General features: G+C 41.7%; 1 protein-coding gene across 3 annotated transcripts in view; it reads right to left on the minus strand.

Annotated features, from left to right (window-relative positions):
- LOC147032051 (atlastin-2-like) overlaps positions 1-20,700 on the minus strand; it is a 203,920-nt gene that overhangs the window by 92,831 nt on the left and 90,389 nt on the right. For all 3 annotated transcript variants that reach the window (XM_085869339.1, XM_085869338.1, XM_085869336.1), the window contains exons 6-8: positions 18,358-18,414; positions 12,891-12,983; positions 11,460-11,598 (exon numbers count right to left, since the gene is read on the minus strand). In XM_085869339.1, the coding sequence (XP_085725465.1) occupies positions 11,460-11,598; positions 12,891-12,983; positions 18,358-18,414 (289 nt within the window). The remainder of the gene's footprint in view (positions 1-11,459; positions 11,599-12,890; positions 12,984-18,357; positions 18,415-20,700) is intronic.

Here is a 20,700-nt window from a genome sequence, read left to right on the forward strand (position 1 = left end):
ATAAGTCGAAACACGTCAAGGTAATGGTTAGCGTCAGTGTTCCAGACTCCCGGTTTTTTTTTTTCTTCGGTATGACGGTGTTCAGTGTACAGTGTGGTTATGATTTAAATAGTTGAGCGGCAGCCTATTAATTATATTATATTATAACCGCACTAGAAATCGAAGTGTCAAAATCACAATCATCCTGAAGGAAGGAAGAAAAAAAATAAAAAATAAAAAACAAAAAACCAGGGAGTCTGGAACACTGACGCTAACCATTACCTTGATGTGTTTCGACTTATGAGCACCTTACAAGTAACGCATGTCGATGTTTGTCACCGATCGCGTAACGTGAGTACAACACGTTACTCATAGGTTAGAAATAAGTTTCGGGTAAGCTAAACACTACCTCGATGTGTTTCGACTTATGAGTAACTCACAAGTAACGTGTGTCGACGTGCGTCAAAGATCGCGTGACGTGCCTACAACTTCTGGCCAGCGTTATGCGGAACGTGTGAGTCATACGCTGGCATACGTCGTAAAATTTCAAGCATGGAAAATATGACAACCGAAAAGTACAACGTTTAAAGCCAGCGTACAACGACGTATGGCAGTGTTTTTCAGCGTGCTCTCAATTTTATCAAAACTTACCTATAACATATTCGACGTGTACCAGCGTTTTAGACAAATTTTCCAAAAATCGGCATAAGCTGGCTAAAACGTCAAGGTGTGACTGGGCCTTAAGCATTCGTTGGGATAAGTTATCTATAAGTTATCCAAACGTTCTGTGTACGTTACTAATACGTTATGCATACGTCCAACTCGTTATGAATACGCCCAAAACTGAAAAAAAACATCAATAGTTCAGCGTAGAAAAACATTAAAAAAAAAAATGCCGAAGAAAACTTTGAAGAATGCTGCAAAGCAGTTTCCTGGCCGTGGACGCGGACGCAAGGAGCATCCATAATCACCCACACCCTCCCCATCACGCTCACCTACTACGACTGACATGGACCTACTACTACTACTACGATACTACTGATACAACTGACATGGACATCTACTCACCATGGAGTCTGAAACACTGACGGGTTCCTCCTGTGAAGCCCATTTTTCTATACCAATTCCCATACACGCTACCAATACGCCATTATACGGTAGCTGTAAGTTAGAAACACGTTCAGCAAGTTCTGTGGTCGTCCGGAAGACGTCAATCAAATACGTATACATACGTCAATATGCGTTGGAGATATGTTACACATAGGTTAGAAATAAGTTTTGGGTACGCTAAACATTACCTTGACGTGTTTCGACTTATGAGTAACTTACAAGTAACGTGTATCGAGGTGTGTCAACGATCGCATAACGTGCCTACAACTTATGGCCAGCGTATGCGGAACGTGTGCATCATACGCTGGCATACGTCGACAAATTTTGAGCATGCTTAAAATTTGTCGATGAGCTCGGCGTACTACGACGTATGCCAGCGTGCTTCAGCGTGCTCTTAACGTATACAAAACTTACCCATAACATTTTCGATGTGTGCCAGCGTATTCGGCAAATTTTTCATACGTCGGCATACGCTGGCTAAAACGTCAAGGTGTGACAGGGCATGACGGTGATGTTGACACTTCGATGTCTAGTGCGGTTATGATTTAAATCGTTGAGCGGCAGCCTATTAATAGCCTACACCACGTGATCGTCGGCGATACGCTGCCGCACGCTATGCATAAGTTAGACTATCGTTGGGCATACGTTGTGAACGCCGACAACACGCTCAGCATTCATTGGTATAAGTTATCGAAGCGTTCTGTGTACATTACTAATACGTTATGCATACGTCCAACTCGTTATGAATACGTCCAAAACTGGAAAAAAAACATTAATAGTTCAGCGTACGCTAGCGTTTTACATACATTTTGATACGTTGCCATACGCTGGCTAAAACGTCAAGGTGTGACAGGGCCCTAAGGACTGTGCTTCCCAATGCCCCATTATTACCAATCAGAATGACCGAGCGATCCCATAAGTGAGACTGGCTAATCTCCGACCATAACAAAACTGTGGGCAGAACTCCCATTCACCATTTACACACTATGTTCGAAACATTGGAAAGAGACGGTCAGGCAGTTTGAAAAGCAGTTTATAAGGATTTAGCAAAGGCACATATTTACGAGCAAAAACAGGGACACACAATAAAACGCTTACCCCAAGCATGTAAGCCCTCTCAACTCGTCAACCTATCATGATTCTACACACAGCAGGCACCTCAATCATTCTCAGGTAAACAAGGTAAGGAAGAGTGATAGACAAAGGAGAGAAGAAAGCAGGGTGTGTTGGTGGCCCTTCGCTCACCCGACACAAACCGGCAGGCTTACGTTGGTGCGAACGTGAAAAGGAGGAGGGGGAGCAAGAAGCTGAGGATAGAGGATGTGTGCACAGTGTAGAGAGACGTGCAGGTAAATGCTTGTAATGCTTTAGACTGTTTAGAGGAAATCGTGGGATGCGAATCAGTAACACAGCCCTGAAGAGGACGAGGACGTATCATGGAGTATGCTTGTGCATTCAAAGTGAATGAATTATATGTAGGGAAAGCCAGAAACGGAAAGTGCAAGTCAGTGTGCTTGACCGGTGCATCCAGGGAAACTCCACGGCCAGTCAGCTCTCCGCTGCAGAGCGGGACATAGGGAGAGAGCGGGACATAGGGATGGAACGGGACCATAGGGAGGGAGCGGGACATAGGAAGGGAGCGGGAGTAGATGTCGGAGAATCACAAAGGGATTTGAATCTTTGAACACAAACACAATGCATTTCCCCTTCCACTGATACAAGAGGGAAGGTACTTTAGCTTTACAAAATTGCGATGGATACAACTATACTTGGGATCCTTTATGTGTTGTACATCTCCTCAGGGTCTCCAACACGGTAACAATAAACACACATTATACGTGACATTATACATACAAGAAGCACCTGCACTGCACGTGAGTGGCTTGGGTAGGGGGGGGAGGGGGGTTCTGTTATTATCCTTATTCGAACGTTTAATTCAAAATACCTCTTGTTGTATAATTCAAAACACCTCACTGCATTGGAAAACAAAGGGACAGGAATACTGTTCCATACTGTAAAGAGTGGGGACTTGTAATACCCTTTCCTATCTGGAGCAGCACCACATGGTACACATTTACATGGAGAATTTGCATCTCCAAACCACCCCTCACCCCCAAGACCACCGGCAAAGAAAAAAACACCCCTCTGTACTAATTGGTGTCATGCTGATCCTATGTAGCAAGTCTGGATGTAGTCAGTCCAAAACTGTAGTGTGATAAACACACAAACAAGCACACAGACATACAACGGTCCATGAATTATAGCAAGGACTATATACACACATAAGTGGATACTTTGAGACCTAATAGGTCTCTGTTCCATCTCCTGAAACCCACCCACATGTGGAAATGAATTGCTACCCACACCAACAGCAAAAAACACACACACACACACACACACACACACACACACACACACACACACACACACACACACACACACACACACACCAATAGATTTAAAAAGATGACGGGACTGAGCCAGACAGATAGTATATGTTCTGCAAGACAAACAGAAAGTACTCGTCACCTAATTTCAGGATGGAAAAAACGATTATCAGAACAGCTTTACACACAACGGCACAACCAAGTATGCAACACGATTCACTGGTACATCTGCAAAAATGTCAACATCCCATCACAGTTCAACATCCCTGAAAATTCATGGCAACACAAACCAAGGGCAATCAGTGAAAATAAGGATGTCATGCTCAAGTATGACCTGATGATCCCATCAAGTGTGAACATAGAAAACAAAGTCTACGATCGAACATCGTTCTCAGGAACTTAATGGAAAAGACAGCATTGCTGATTGAGATATCAGTACCCAGTGATTTTGGCTAAAATAACGTAAAAAAAAATCAAGAAAATGACCAAATACCAGGACCTCAAAAATGAAATCAAGAGATCTTGGAAGATGAAGTGTCAAAATTGCACCAGTGATAACTGGAGCGGCAGGAATAATAAAGAAGAACCACACTGAGATTTTAAAAACCATCCCTGGGAATATTACCACAAACGAACTACAAGTGGAGGCAGTCCAAGGTTTTCTGACGATCCTGAAAAGAGTCCTGGGAACAAAACCCTGAGAGCAACAAAGTTGAACAGCTTGGTCCATGAATCGTAATCCCTTACCGAAGCGAAGGTGGATACTTTGAGTCCTGAGAGGACTTCATCCCATGTCCTCAAACCCACAAATGGAGATAACAACAACCAACAACAAACACACCTCATTGTTTTTATGTCTGTTCCTCACAATTCTATTTATTTTTGGACATTAATAGCTATTCCTGAAACATGGTATTGTAATTTAAAGGATTGCGTCACATGATAATTTCACAACACCCTGGATGCAACTTTATTTTTATTGTTAACCCTCAAAATGGTTCCTTTACTTAAAATAAGAACCTTAACTTGGAAGAAATTGACTGGTTTCATGACCACCCAGATCATCAGCCGGGCACCGTTCTTCCTCGAGATTTCGATCGACTTTCAGGCCAGAACCTCTCCAAACAGTGGATCCACAACCTTCACCGTGGGTCTACATCAGTAGATTACTTGCATCATAAGTGGCATGTTGGAGGTGATGAAAAAAAAGGTCAGTAGAAATTGAAAGCAGGTTATTTATAAATTTTATTTATTTATTTATTATACGTGATCAGAAGTAAAGTGATACTGCGTGTGGAATCCTGGAGGGTGGGGACGAGATCTTCAGTGAGGGAAAACTCAGTGCATCACACAGCTAATCGACTGGAGTGATGTCTTGCATATTGGCTACAGGTCGCTACAGGTCTATCGGTCTGTATGTCAATGCTTACGAGTGGAATGGAAGCAAAACATTGCATTCTAAAAATAGATCGCACTTTCCATCCAATACGGACTCCGATGATACCAAAATAGGTCTGCGGATTTTTAGAAACAAAAAAGTGTCAAACCCGTGAAATGCGGGTCACTTGCCTTCTCTGCAACATCAATAGATCCAGAACCTCAGTTGCATCCAGACAGTCAGTCAACCCAGAAATGCAATACCACCATTAAAACATCTCTTGCAAGAGGATTTAATGGATTATCACATAATCATAACTCTAATCACACAATCCATTATACAACACACCTCAGCCACTACCCAACACGTCCACCCCACTTACCACTGCATCAAACTTAAGTTGGAGGCCAGGTATGGGAGCATGCGCCGGAGCAGCGCATCACTGCATCCACTTTCAGCCGTTACTCCAGGGGCATCCGTCTGGCCATCCCCCAGGCAGATACTTGGCCCATCCCCATCTCATTGAGATACCGATCAATCGGCTGCAACCATGAGGAACGTGGTCGGCCCATTGGCATCCTCCAATCACGAGACTCCCTCACTGAGAGAATCTGGTGAGCAGGATCAGCGTCAGGAAAACAAGCCACATGTCCATACAGCCGCAACTCACACTCAAGGACTATGGAGGTAACAAATCTCATTTGAGTCTCTCTCAGCAAACGCTCGTTGGACACAAAATCCGACCAGCGATAGCCAATAAGTCTCCGAAGAGACCTGATACCAAAGGAATTAAGTCTCCATCTCATATCCCTGGTCAGAGTCCAAGTCACATCAATAGAGCAAGATTGGAAGCACCAAGGACCTGAATACTCGGACTTTTGTCCTCCTGCACAGGTACCGACAGCACCACACCCCATGATCCAGTGAATCGATGACTCCCCAGGCCCGACCCAGACGTCTATTGACCTCTGACTCACAGCCAGCAGAGACATGAATATCACTGCCAAGGTAAGTGAATCTCTCCACGACCTCAACATCCTCACCACAAACAGACACAGACAGGACAGCAGCATCCAAGATGTCACCGAAAGCCTGGATCTTAGTTTTGACCCAAGAAACCCGTAATCCCAGCGGCTCCGACTCCTCATTCAGCACCTCGAGGGCCCCCAAAAGGATGTCTAAAGTCTCCGCAAAGATGACTGCATCGTCTGCAAAATCAAGGTCCGAGATCTTGACATTCCCAAACGATGCACCGCAGCTTTATCTCTCCAACATCCTCAGAATCCAGTCCATACAAGTGCTGAAAAGTATGGGGGCCAGTACATACCCCTGACAAACTCCAGTAACAACTGGAAATAAGTCAAAGATGGTACCACCACATCTCAGAGCACTCTCAGTACCAGAGTATGGTTCAGACATCAGATCGATCAGTTTTGGTGGCACCCGACGAAGACCAAGAATCCTCCAGAGGACATCCCGATTCACTGAATCAAAAGCTTTACAGATTAAAACCAACACAGCACTGAACTTATTAATTGAGTAAAACAGCCAGTCAGGTGTTTACAAACACAGCACTGAACTTATCAACAGCAAACATCAGATTAGCTGTTTTAATCTACCGATAAGTTCAGTAATCAGTGTTGTGTCAGAAAACATCTTACTCGTTCATTTAGTCTAATCAGAAGTTTAGTGCTGTGTTCGTAAACATCCGACTCATTGCTTTAATCTATTGATAAGTTCAGTGCTGTGCTCGCAATCATCTGTCTAGCTGTTTTAATCCATTGACAAGTTCAGTGCTGTGTTAATAATCATCTGACTAGCTGTTTTAATTCATTGATAAGTTCAGTGCTGTGTTAGTAAACATCTGACGAGCTGTTTTAATCCATTGATAAGTTCAGATGAGAGTTGTAGTGTTGCGGTGAGGGTCTGAGGTGAGGTGTCGGTTGGTTAATGGTGCATCGTTAGAATGAGGAAATTGAGATCACGATATGTTGGGTGCCATTGCCTCGGAGGAGTGCCGGCTTCGCAGAGCCTCAACATGTGTTTTGTCATTATGGTATATTTTGTGTAGATCGGTGACAAAAAAAAATTAAATTTAATCCATTTGAAATTCAGGCTGTAACAACAAAATGTGACAAAAGTTGAGGGGTGTGAATACTTTCTGAAGGCACTGAATGTACTGTACACAAACAGCCTATGATGATTTGATCTGTGTTGACGATATGCTGTATTATTTTGCATCTCTTCTTAGGTGGTGCTTTGGACATAATTATCTTGCAATGTTCTCCACTTCTCAAAATTATAGAATGGTGGGAGGAAAATGGGCGTCAATTTACGATGTGCTCAATCGTCATGCCCTCCATCCCTTCCTCCCCCTTCCCTTCCCAAGAAAAATAATCTTTCAATGTCAAATATTGACAAGAAAGTTGTAATTAATGAAAAAAAAAATTCCATTCCATCATATACCAAAATCAAACAGTAAAAACAAAAAATAAAAATAAAAACAAAGTAAAAGTTATTTCTTCGCAGAGATTATTTTTTTTTCATTCTGAACATGAACTAAATTTACAGGGCCTTGTTGTGAACTCGATGGAGTACTCCTCTCCATCCATCCATTGATCAGGACCACACCCTGTACAGAGTGTTGGTGCTGCCAAAGCAGTCTCCTGGGCTATTGGGCACAATCCTGGACAGGTCGCCACTCCGACGCAGGATACTTGAATGGCTCAATCCCAGCAAGCTGGTACTCATTTTACCGACCTCAGAAGGATGACAGGCTGAGTCAACCTTACTTGGTATTAATTCAACAGCCGAGCGATATTTGAACTCAGCGCAGTACTTCTCTCGATGGGCTGGTCAACAAATGCCTGATCTCCGAGATGTCATGGAATGCAAAGCTCTCATCATTGGCATCTCCTCCACTTCGTAGTACAAGGCCTGCTGGTCTTTCATCACAGCTCGGTTGGTCGTCTCTTTGCTTTCTCCTGCCTCTTCTCTGCTCTAGCATCCCCGGTCCATCCCCTCCAGGGTCACACATTCTTCCATCAATGCCTCTCCAGTGAAACTCCCAAAATCCAGGCTCACTGGTCACCTTTGTTCCTGTTTTCTTCTATTTGTGGAACCTCCTTCCTCAGTCTGTTCAATCCCACTCTTCCCACCAAGGCTTCAAAAGCTGGCAGTGCACCCTCACCTCAGATCATTTTCCATCCCTCAGTGATCTTTTCTCTCTGCGTTAACCTCCTCCCCCTCACACCCACACCCACACTCCACCTCTCCCAACCGATTTTCAGTTTACTACGTTTCTTTCTCTCTTACCCTAAGTAGATCCTTTTATTACATCTACATGTTGTCCCACTGTCAGTGCGTGTTGCCTTCCATCCTGTCATCTTGCTTTTTCATGAGCCTGGAACAAACTTCGTATGCAAAAATAAAAGCTGCATTCTCATTGCATTAAAGAAAACGTGTCAACGATTAATTAAATAATGAAAGGAATAATGAAAACAGCATGGCAGTGTCAAGGACAAAAAAAAAAAAATAAAATAAGAAATAAACATGTTTAACAAAGAAAAAGAAGAAGAAGAAAAAAAAGGATCACATTGGTACATGGTATAGTCGTTTATCTTCAAAATTGAACTCATAGATCGTTCTTCCTGAAATCAATCACAATCGATACTCGAACAACACGAGCAATGAAAAGCTCTTTCGAATTTTTTTTTCCAAACTTGTTAAATTGGAAGAAAGTTGTCAAGTTTCACTAGGAGTGAAGAATGCACAGATTCTGTGTAGCACATACGGGGACTCGCCTTACGCACCCTTCGGCACAGTTCAACAAAATTGGCTAATTAAGAAAAAATATTTTTACATCAAATTAAGGCACAACTTGATTTTCGACAGAATGTGGGTTCGGTACAAGTTAGCACTGCCCATTCCTAATGATGTGTTTATCCGCACTCGTATCTACTGTAATCTATATTGTTTATTAGAAGGTGCTGAAAAAATTAGGACACACACGCAGCTTTGCACAGCAATGAAAGAGCGTTATAACTCTTGATTTTTAAATACTCATGCTGGATAAATAAAATACAAGCCGGAAGGCGACATGGGTGGTCGCTACATAATTGCATACTAGTCATACAGTTTTTGATGGATCGGGCTGAACATTTTTGACAAAGAGGTTGATTATAGTGCGCATAAAAGCACGGAAGCTGATTTTTGATTTTCGAAAAAATAATTTTTTTAGGATTTTTCAAAAATTTAAAAGTCCCGTTGCTAGGCAGCGGTGGTGTCCATAGCAACAGTGCTCAAAAGCATACAGCTAGATCCTGGTATGAACCTACCTGTCAAGTTTCATCAAAATCGGTTGTCTCCTCTGGCCTCCAGAGCTGTGCATTACATACAAACAAACAAACATACAACCATCCAGATAGATGGGAAAACAGAGTACGGGTAGTCTCGCAGCGACCACCCAAAAATAAAAATGTTAATCTCATCAAATTTGAATTTATTGTGTGGCATTAGCCTCACACGTTCCTGAAGGAAAATACGGTATCATGCTATGTGTGTCAGTCAGTAATTGAGACCACACTGGTTCTCAAATCTACTGTAATCTATATACCTTGGTGAGGCTGGATTGTTAAATGTTCTGTCTTGCTTGCAGTTGTAATTATTTTTAGACTCGATTTCAGTGTTGTTAGTGTGGGCCGTCGATGCAAACAGATCTCAACTCTCGGTGATGCGTTTGTGTCCCCGCTGGCTTTGGAGTCCAATGTGGGAGGAACACTGGCTTCCACATACATCACAATTGAAGATGGATTCCAGTGTATGCAAAAGTGAAAATGGCTTTTAAACCGCAGGTGTATATTCTTTCATTTGTACAACACAAGTTTATCCAGAAAATGTACGTGATCGTGTTGCGAAATGGCCCTTAGTGTGTTATTAAATATAGGATTAGCCCAGATCCCCCATTAAATGCATGTTTAGCCAGGTTGTTCGGTAATTGGACGTTACATGTGTGTCGGGAGGTTACGAGGCTGTTGATTGTTCGTGCAGTGGTGGTGTACCGAGAGGTTCTTCTTCTTCGTCCCCTTCTCCGAAAGAGTCTCCGCCCAGTGCTCTGGGAGGAGCAGTCGGCTGAGAGGGTGTGGCCTGGAGAAGTGAGCGCCAGAAAGGCGAAGGTGGGACTGAGAGCGCAGAGGTAGTCGCGATCTGCTGTGTCAGGGACGGTTGCGTCTGTCTGCGATCTCCTTCGTGAAAGAGGCAGGAGAAACGACTAGTGGGAATCGGTGATCGACTTTTATGAGGAGGACATCAACAGGTTCATCCGGAGCCTCTGACTGTCCCTACTCACGACACGTCTCAACACGTCTTGTGGTCCCCGTCGATCCGCCTGCGGAGCCCAACACCCCGATTTGGCCTGACCTGGTGAACAGGCCAGGCCAAGACTTGTATACTGGACCTTGTGAAAAGCCAGCTGGAGCATACCATAGATCTTTCATCTTGTCCTGTCGACCTTATGGGGGCTGAACGCGCTGAGGCTGCGTGCATGGGCGGTGTGACAAAAGCAGGACGACGCCGCCATCTTGCCACGCTGCATGCTTGAATCCGTTGACATCGGCTTGTCACGAGCTGCATTTGTGCCTTTGACACTTTTCCTCTCATCCATGAAGCATCACGAAGTACTGTGTCTTGTCTGCATGCTGTCCGTGTCTTGTCTGCATGTTGTCTAAGGTTTATCTCGCTAGGGTTCCCTTCGAAACCTGTAATCCGTAGCTCCCTCGTTAAGAACGGGTTATAGACTAATTATAACATTGTCATGAATGCTTTGCTTGTGTTGTGTTCCCCGATGTGTCCCCAATTAATCTGGCTGAGTTATACGAGATTTGCCACCTTGAATTATTCGTGCCGTGCTGAGAACCAATTCGCTCGATTGGTATATAAAACCAAAATGGTTACAGACTGGCAGAATTCGCTCAGTCTCTGACAAAACCAGTCTGTAACCGGGGTCTATTCCCCCAGCTGGCAAGGCACAGGTGCATTTTGGAATCGTGATCTGAGGCGCGTAACCCGAGAATTGTGCTGAACCAGCCAGCATTGTAACCCCGGAGATGGCCGTGCTGTTAAGTGACGTCCGAATCCTTAACACTGGGGTCAAGACTCGGGTGTGAATCCCGCGACCGCTGAATCCATAACAATATTATATCATTAATACTTTTATTTATTTTGCTAAGACATTGATAATGCTGATTGAAAGCTGGATGGATACTATCCCAGGAAGGAAGATTTCATTTCACAGCAATCCAGGTATTTTGACAGACATTTTGACAGTTACAGTAAAAAAATTAATTGACGAAAAATAAAATTGTAGGCAAACATTTTGCATGATGTCATGGAGATCAATACAAGATCATATGAGGCCAATATCTCCCAACTTTCCTCAATTGTACTTGAGGTGTCAGAATTTTGACAAAGCACAATGACAATCTGATGCAACATCTATGAAGTAGCTGAGGACTATATATTCTCCTATCACTCGAAAGTGTAAAATAAAAAACAATGACAAAAAGTCATTCCTGGAAAGTAAATGTCAGGCTTCTTGGACACCTCACCTTTCAGACTGCCATCAAAATTAGGGTTCGTTGCCACCTTGAGGCCAGGGTGAGGTAAAAGGAAGCAGTCGACATTGGAGAAGCAGCGGTGAATATGCTTCCGCACGTTCTGAAGCTCTTCATGCTGAGTGTCAGAAACCTGCCACATGAGATACCCCCTCCATGAGAATGCTAATCATATGGAAGAGACAAATATTATATGTATGTATGTATGTATGTATGTATGTATGTATGTATGTATGTATGTATGTATGTATATATATATATATATATATGACAAAAACATTGGTTATAGGAAACACCCAACATGGTGCAATTTGTGTTCCCCAAATAAAAATGTAATGCCAATAAAAAAAAGAAAGAAAGATATCTGAGAAACAAGAATTGATGTATAAAAACTAGAAGGGAATTCTTCGATGTTGCGACATTGCCAGATATGCATCCGCTCACATTACTACATTATTTTACATACCTGTACAAAGTTTGATTTAAAACCCTGAACCCAGACTCAAAATATTAAATAATTCTGGCTGCCAGACCATGCATCTGATCAGGTTGAAATTTAAAACATATATCCCCCATGACTACTCGATAATAATTGTGATGTTTCATGTCGATTGATGAAGCAGTTCAAGAGAATTTTAATTTTTTTTTTTAAGAGTCGTTCAATCCAATATGGCTGCCAGACCATGTGACCTATTGATTATTTGTGAACTTCCTGGTATCCCCAACAGTTGGGTAACATGTGGGTGAAGTTTCCTTTTGATATGTCAAGCCATTCTGGAGAAGGTTTTTAAAGGTTTATTCTTCAAAAAAATCATAGCTGCCAATCCATGTGGCCGATGACATAGGTCGAGAAATTTTTGTTCCTCATGGATAGGCCCAGCCATAGGTTTAAAATTTTGCCTCGATCTGTTCAGCCATTTCAGAGAATAAGATTTTTGAAGGTTTTAATGTCAAAAACAATATGGCTGCTGAACCACGTGCCGTGACTAGCTTTTATAGCCAAATCATTTGTTCACTGTTGTGTCCAAATATCAGCTTCTGAGCTCAAAAGGTGCCTGAGATATGGGCAGGATGAGAAATAGAATAAATAATTAATAAATCGATAATAATTAAGTAAGTAATCAATTAATTGATTTATAAACAATTTAAAAACAACGTTTATGCAAAAGCACATGTTCACTTTTGTCCCCAAATTTCAGCCCCCCGAGCTCGAAGGATGACTGATATCGCTCGGCCAAAGAACAAAGAAAATAATTAATCGATTAATCAATAAATCAAAAAATACCCTTCATAGCCAAATGATTTGAAAATGCATGGGGAAAAGAACAGATGACAAAACATTTTTGTTTGAAATTTGTCGATCGATTTTTTTTAAAACAAATATTTTTGCAGCTTTGTCAGACCATAATACTCTCATCTTCATACCTTGAGCCTTCTCTCCAAGAAATGTTTCCCTCCGGTATTCCCATAGGGGAACTCGTATGGGAAGCTCCAGTCTCTGACTAGGAACATGAGGTTCTGCAAAGGGAGAATGACATGAAGTTGCTGCTGAAAAGGAAAAGCAAATGTGTTCATCATTGCAATTCAAACCAAACAATGATAAAATCACAGATCTTCCATGCAAAATAAAAACTTTTATTGTTGTCGTAGAGACCATGATCCAGTGCAAGATTAAAACACACACACACACATATATATATATATATATATATATATATATATATATATATATATATATATATATATATATATATATATATATATATATATATATATATATATATATACACACAAATATACATCTCAGCAGGAAAAAGAGAGATCATGCCAGAGGGTCAAGGCAAGCAAATGAAGTGTGCAAGACCTTTTGGGGAGATGAGCTTTGGATAAAATAAGAACAGCAAGTGATGGATCAGAGTGGGGGGGAAGCAAGTCGAAAAAGAACACGCACACACACACGCACACGCACACCTTTTGACTTCCAATAGAACACAATCATGTCAGAAACTGATTGAAGGAGGAGTCACCTCATTTTCTCCAAGCATTAAAGTTGAATGAGAAACTCAATGTTTCAAGAACAACATACACCCCACAAGTATCTATATATTAATACTGAAGGACCAATTTTGTGCTCCTCCTGGCGGTCGCGTCACGTTTTTCTCGGTACTGTGACCTGGACTGAAAGAAACTTCGTACCTGTAAGAGTGCATCACACATAGTGGCAATAGTCAACCTTCAACTCTGAAGCATCTATATATTATTAGTGAAGGACCAATTTTGTGCTCCTCCTCGCGGTCGCGTCACGTTTTTCTCGGTCCTGTGACCTGAGAAGTTTTGACAAGGTGTTTGTACGTCAAAGTAGACACGTGCACAAACCAGGGGACTTCTTCACAAGGAGTAGTGTACACCAAAAATGTCGTGTACGAGGACGTTTTGTAGGCCTCATTAGGTAAGGCCATGGAGTACCTCAACTGGGATCCGGCTCTTACAAGAGCCGCCACTGGTTGTCATGTTGGGCTCATGGAACGGAATCCGTCTGTGACGGGGTTTCGGCTAGTTACGATTATTACCTCCATCACCAAAGATGAAAGAGGTTGTTTTCACCCCTATCTGTCTGTTTGCCTGTTTGTGTCCAGGATATCTCAAAAAGTCGTGGACAGATCGGGTGTCTGACAAGGATGAACCGATTAGATTTTGGTCAAGATCCAGATCCGGATCCGACTTCTAGAATTTTTAAAAGTGATTCTTCACCATTGAGAGATCGGGGAAAAATGATATACAGCATGATATCTCAAAAAAGTTGTGGATGGATTCAGACAAAAGTTGGTGGACACGTTGGGTGTGTGACAAGGAAGAGTTGATTTAATTCAACTTTGGTGAAGATCCGAATCCTGACCCGGATCTGATAATTTTTTTAAGTGATTCTTCACCATTGAGAGAAAGAGCTAAATTAATATATAGTACGATATCTCAAGAACTTGTGGACAGATTCGGAAGAAACTTGGTGGAAAGTTTGGGTGTGTGACCATAACGAATTGATTCGATTTTTGTGAAGATCTGAATTATTTAATTCCAAAGGGATTTTTCACCATTGAGACACAGGGCTCAAAACCGATTAAATAGCATGACATTTCAAAAGGTTATTGGGCCCAATTTGTTATTGTAGATCAGGCATTATGTGGCAGAGGTATCGGCTCGACTGAGTGCCCTTCGAGTTGGTTATAATTTCATTGGGGGCAAAAAATGCAAAATAAATTGTGACCACCTTAAATGGAATAAAATAACAAGCGCCAAGTTCTTGGGAAGTGGATGGGAGGGGGGGGTGGGGTGGGTCCACTTGCTACGTCCCCACTGATTTTAGATAACAAACACAACTAACCACTACCCCCTTCCAAAAACAATCACCCACCCCCACCTCAATCCTACTCTGAATGGGGCCGACAAGATCTTTCAAAGGTTTGGTCATGATCAATTAAAGCAGTTAAATCGATTACCCTTCCCCTGATTCTTCTTTCATCATTAACCCCCATGGAGTTACATTATTCCTCCAAGTTTGGTGGCGATCACTCAAGCCGTTAAAGAGATCCCTCTTCTCCCATATTTCAAATCCCCCCTAAATTGAAAAATCTATAAAAGCTCGTTCATTTATCCCAATAAAACCCCCATTATGCAAGCCACGTTTGGTAGCACCGTAGCCCATCGGGCTGACACGAACAGCCGGACCCCGAAGGAGAAAACCCCCCTTCCCCCGACTACATACCCACCTTCAAATTACTACCCCCCTATTTTATTCCCCATGTTCCCCATTAAGGCTGCCTAGTTTGGTGTTCTATTCTCAAGATATACAAGATATAAGGGAATGGATAGGCAGACAAACATAAAAATGGAGTGTTACAATCAGGGCAGCTTCATGTTTGTGTTCAGCTTCGCCTGTTTGGAGACTGGTTAGCAAATGCACCACACATGGACCAATAACATCCAAATAGAGACAAAATGAGGACGTTGTGGGTTTGTCGGGTTGGAATACAAAATTCCTTCTTTTATTGACACTTTTTTTCAGTGGTCATGGATCAAAGATAAGCTTTTACCATTTTTTTTTTGTTGTCCAAGTCAATGTGGAGCAAATTCAAATTGGCGAATTTCCATATTTCTCTTTCCTTCGTTCACAGCTAAGTCGATTTGGAGTACAAGATGCATCCAGATCAACAACAGTAATTAGCAAAATTGTCAGTCGGAACGAGGTGTTAATTACTCTCTGACACTGCCACAAAGGATCGCTGCCGATGTCACTTCCAGGGTCATGAATACTACCGAGCTGTTTTGTCCACGTTATTATGAATTACCTTGCGAGACGACATTTCCGAGAAATTAGTAATGTAAATAGTTTTTCAACATGTTTGTTGTCATATAGAAGTACAGTGTTTAAAACGAGTGACACAATCATTAATGATCACCACTGGCTCAAAGCACATTACATTTTGTCGCAGTTCACGACTCCAGAACATGAACACCTGACACACTGTAATACAAGCACTCAATGTTTGTTCACCTAACTTTGCAGCCGCGATTATACTTCTTGGTTTTCTTGGTAGTCCGCAACGTATCCTTCGCTTTACGCCAGTGGTATTTCCAAATATTCGTATTTCCCGGCGCTCTGATCTCACCATCTCGCGGCACCTCGGTGATGACTTCTCTGCTCCAGATTTGTCACGCAGCCCATTGGATAGCTCGATTGGAGATTTTTCAATTCCAGATTCGCTACGCGACTCACCCGAAATCCCGATCAGGGCAAGGGGGGCACCGTATCTCTCCGGGCTTACCTCCCCTTTACCTTCCCAGCCCACAAGTTATTTGAGCAGTCCGTCCAAGACACGAAGGCTGACCTCCAACTCCCTAGAACCCCTCCACGCCACATCCGCACCTCTCCTCCCATCACGAGAAGAAATTTCAGCACTACATTTTGGTGACTACCCCGTAACTGTTCATTTAATTGCTCGTTTGCGTATTTAATTTATGTTCATTAGTGATTTGTTTAATATCTGTCTTTAATATGTAGTTAAGTGAGGTTAAAGTTCTGTTCATTCCCCCATTATAACTACATCTATGGGAATATCTCGGCTGCTTAACATTGTTTTGGTCAATGTTGCACTTTCTCGGAACTCATCTACGATGTGGAAACATGCTGCAATGTGTTTAAAATGAACAATCATACCATTTATTTCAGAAAATATCACACTTTGCAAAAAATTTTCATTAATGCAATCCAATGTCTTGAAGCATAGATAAGTCGATTCTGAGTCCAAGACGAGAGCCGGACTTTCTGGGAAAAAAGTATCGACTTGTACATCAAAAAATACTTCATAATGAACGAGCAGATAACTCGGTTCCACCTGGCTGTTTAAAGGAATTTGTACCCAATAGTGCATGAAATATTGAGGGAGTTTGCTAGTTTGTAAAAATGGTCTAAGTCCAAATGGTTTAAAGCTCTAAAGAGTCAACGGTCCAAGTTGTTTAACATGTCTGAAGGGTGTAAGGAGTCAAATTGGTGTTAATGTCTAAGGGGCTTAAAGGGAGTCAAGGAACTTAAGGGGTGTAAAGGTCTAAAGGGTCTGTGAGGTATCAAGGTTCTTGGGGTCTGAAGGGTATAAAAGGTCTAAAGTGTCAAAAGGGTCTTAAAAGGTAAAAGGAGTCTTAAGGGTCATTAGGGTATTGGGGATGTTAAGGATCTTAAGGGTCTCAGGTATAAAGGGTCTTGAGGGTCATGGGGAGTCTTTGGGGTATTGGGAGTCTTAGAGGATCTTGGGGGTCTTAAAGGATCTTAGGGGTCATAAAGATTCTTTTCAGAATTTCATTCAGAATTTCAGAATTTCTTTAAGAATTTCAGATTCTTAAAGGGGTCTTTTGGGGGTCTTAAGATAATTGGGGGTCTGAAGGGTATTGGGCATCTTGGGGATCTGAGGGGTCTTAAAAGTCTTAAGGGTCTTGGGGGTTTTAAATGTTTTGGGGGTATAAAGGGTCTTGTGAGTCTGAAGGGTTTTAGGGGGTCTTCAGGTTTTGGGTGTCATAATGATCTTGGAGGGCTTCAAAGGGCCTTAAGGTTTTAGATTAGAAGGTCTTATGGGTCTATAGGGTTTCAAGGGGTCCAACAGCATAGAGGGGTCTAAGGTGTCTAAAGGATGTAAATGTCTTACAGCATCTGAAGGGTCTTCAAAGTTCAAAGGGGTCTCAGCAGTCTAAAGGTTTAAAAGGTACATTCCAATATTACATTATTAATAGACGTATGTGTGGTCATGGTGCAAATGACATTCAAACAGTACGTAATTAAGAGACATATGGTCACAAGGCTTCACGGATGGATGGACGGACGGACGGACGGACCATGTTTTTTGTTTTTATATTTGCATATATCGGCTTGCTATGCTTGCCTCTCCACACATCGTTGCAGAGATTTACATTACAGATTTACTGTGTTGTCATGACTTACACCAATCATAAAACAAACATTTCTTTTGTACAAATTTATTTCTAATATTGGTGATATATTTACAATATGATATGTTTGAGTGCGGAGAGAAAAGTGACTGGTATAAAATATGGTGTAGCTGGTACTCACAATGCTTTAATATTCACAAAAATGTAATATTCACATGATAAACATCAGAATTACACCTCAAGGCAATGCCACCAGCTTTGCCAAGTACGAGAGAAGAAGTGCTCTGGGAAGTGACATCACTTCCCCCAAGCTCACTGGGTGCGCTAGTTTGAAGTCAAGTCCAGTGTCGTCTCATGCGCCTGTGCAATTTGTGTATTCAGTTCCACTACGAACCGGAGACCATGTGAACAAAAATAGACATACCAAATATTTGCACAAAAAGCCAGCTTGCACTCTCACCTGAAACGGTTTTGTCACAATCTCTTCCATGGCAAGCCTGCCATACTCCGTGAAGAGCTGAAGTGAAAAACACAGGAGAAATCATGATCAAGCACCCAGTCAGAGCTACCATAAAACCCCTAAAATAATGGTACTTTCTGGATTAAATGTAATAAATAAATAATAAAAAAGAGAGTTCATCAAACATCATATCACATGCAGTGTTCAAGTATATAATTGAATTGAAATAAAACAATGATTTTAAAGGTCGTATTAAAAGAAAACAAAAAAGATTGCGCAACCTTACCGCCGTTGATGCAGCATCCTTTAAACCACCTTATTTAACATGTCCGAGTACTGCAAAACTGGTGGTTTTTGGAAGCGGCAAGAAGGCGATTTGTGTTCTACAGAGTTCAAGGATATAGTTCAATTTAAATAAAATAAAGGTTTTAAAGGTCGTATTAAAAAAATATTTCCGGAAGTTTAGCCCCTTTAATAGTGTCCATTACTTTGAGAGCTGGCTGCAAAAAGTGTATGTGTGATTGTGTGTGTGTGTGTGTGTGTGTGTGTGTGTGTGTGTGTGTGTGTGTGTGTGTGTGAGATTAAAGTAGAGGCAAGGAGAAAATCGTTCTTTAAAACTAATATATTGGAATGGGGGTTAGAAGGATGTTTTTTTTCCTATAAAATGTTGAGGTCATGGAGAAGCTGGAACATAGAAGAATAATATAGTGGAAAGGGGGAGGAGTGACACACCAACAGCAGAGTAGGACAATTGGAGGAAGAATGAGATCAAATAGAGGGGAAGGATGACAGGGTGGTGATTAAGTTGAAGATGAGTTAAAAAATTAAGCAGTGCAATATATGAGGCAGTGGTGCCAGCCCAAAGGGGAGAGCAGTACTCCATCAAGCTGCAGTTGAAGGGCTTGCAAGCTGACAAATCTGAACTTTTGTCAAGAAGAGACTTTGCCTGACAGAGGATGCGCAGTTGGAGGCATGCTCTGGAGGCCAACTTAGATGTAGGCTATGGTTTTCCAAGAAAGATCATGGACAAGTGGAGGTACATTCAAGGTACACCGTCCCCCAAGCCAAATAAATAAATAACTACATGGAATTCCAAGCATACATACCCTGCGCAGACTTGAGACGGATTTGGTGTGACCCAACTCTTTTGTTTTACAATGTTTTTCTTTTGTTTGTTTTGATCCAATATGGCTGCCAGACCAAGTGACCGATGATGTCACCTTTATCAAACCACATTTCCCATGGGTAGTTGATCAATGAGCTAAATTTTGCATTGATCGGTCAAGCGGTTTCTCCGATGAAGATTTTCAAAGATTTTCTCTGAGATCCAATATGGCTGCCAGACTATGTGACACATGATAGTCATTATTATGAAAATCCTGCTCAAATTTCAAGTCAATCGGATGAAAATTGAGGATTTCAGAAATTTGGCTGATGTTGACCTTTTGGACGATGTTGACCTCAAAAATAATTGTTCAATTCAGTGAGCTGATCTAAAAATCCTGTTCAAATTTCAAGTCAAGAGGATGAAAATTTACAATTTTAGAAATTCCAGCCTATGTTGGCCTCAAAATTAATTGGTAGTTAAATTCAATGACCAAAAATGCAAATCCTCTTCAAATTACAAGTCAATTAGATGAAAATTGTCAATTTTAGAATTTGGCCGATGGTGACCTCAAAAATAATTAGTAGTTGAATTCAATGATATCCATCCATTGGAACCATACTCTGCACAGAGTTGTCAGTGCTGCTAAATCAGTCTCCTGGGCTATTGGGCACAATCCTGGACGGGTAACCACTCCGACGCAAGACACTCTAATGACTCAATCATCTCAGCAAGCTGGTATTCATTTTGCTGACCTCGGAAGGATGACAGGCTGATTCAACCCCACCGAGTATTAATTCAATGACAAAAAAAGCAGGATTTGAACTCAGGAGCGTAGGATCCCAAGCCCACCATCCTAACCATTAAGCCAACACCAGGCATATGAATTCAATGGCCAAATGTACAAATCCTCATCAAATTTCAAATCAATCGGATGAAAAATGCCAATTTTAGAAACTCGGTCTATGGTGACCTTTTGGCCTATGTTGGCCTCAAAAATAGTTGGTGGTTGAATGTAGTGACCTGAAATGCAAATCCTGTTCAAATTTCAAGTCAATCGGATGAAAATTGACAATTTCAAAAATTTGGCCTATGTCGACCTCAAATGAGTGACCACTTTATCACATGGTCATGTAACGTGGTAAAGTTTCAATTTCCTCCGATGAACGGTTTTCGATGTCCGCTCTTCACAAAATGCAGACATAACATATGCCATATGTACGTACGCTACTGATCAC

Source organism: Eptatretus burgeri, chromosome 2 (assembly GCF_056783735.1).
Source record: "Eptatretus burgeri isolate ZD-2024b chromosome 2, Ebu_testis_v1, whole genome shotgun sequence".
Lineage (NCBI taxonomy): Eukaryota > Metazoa > Chordata > Myxini > Myxiniformes > Myxinidae > Eptatretus > Eptatretus burgeri.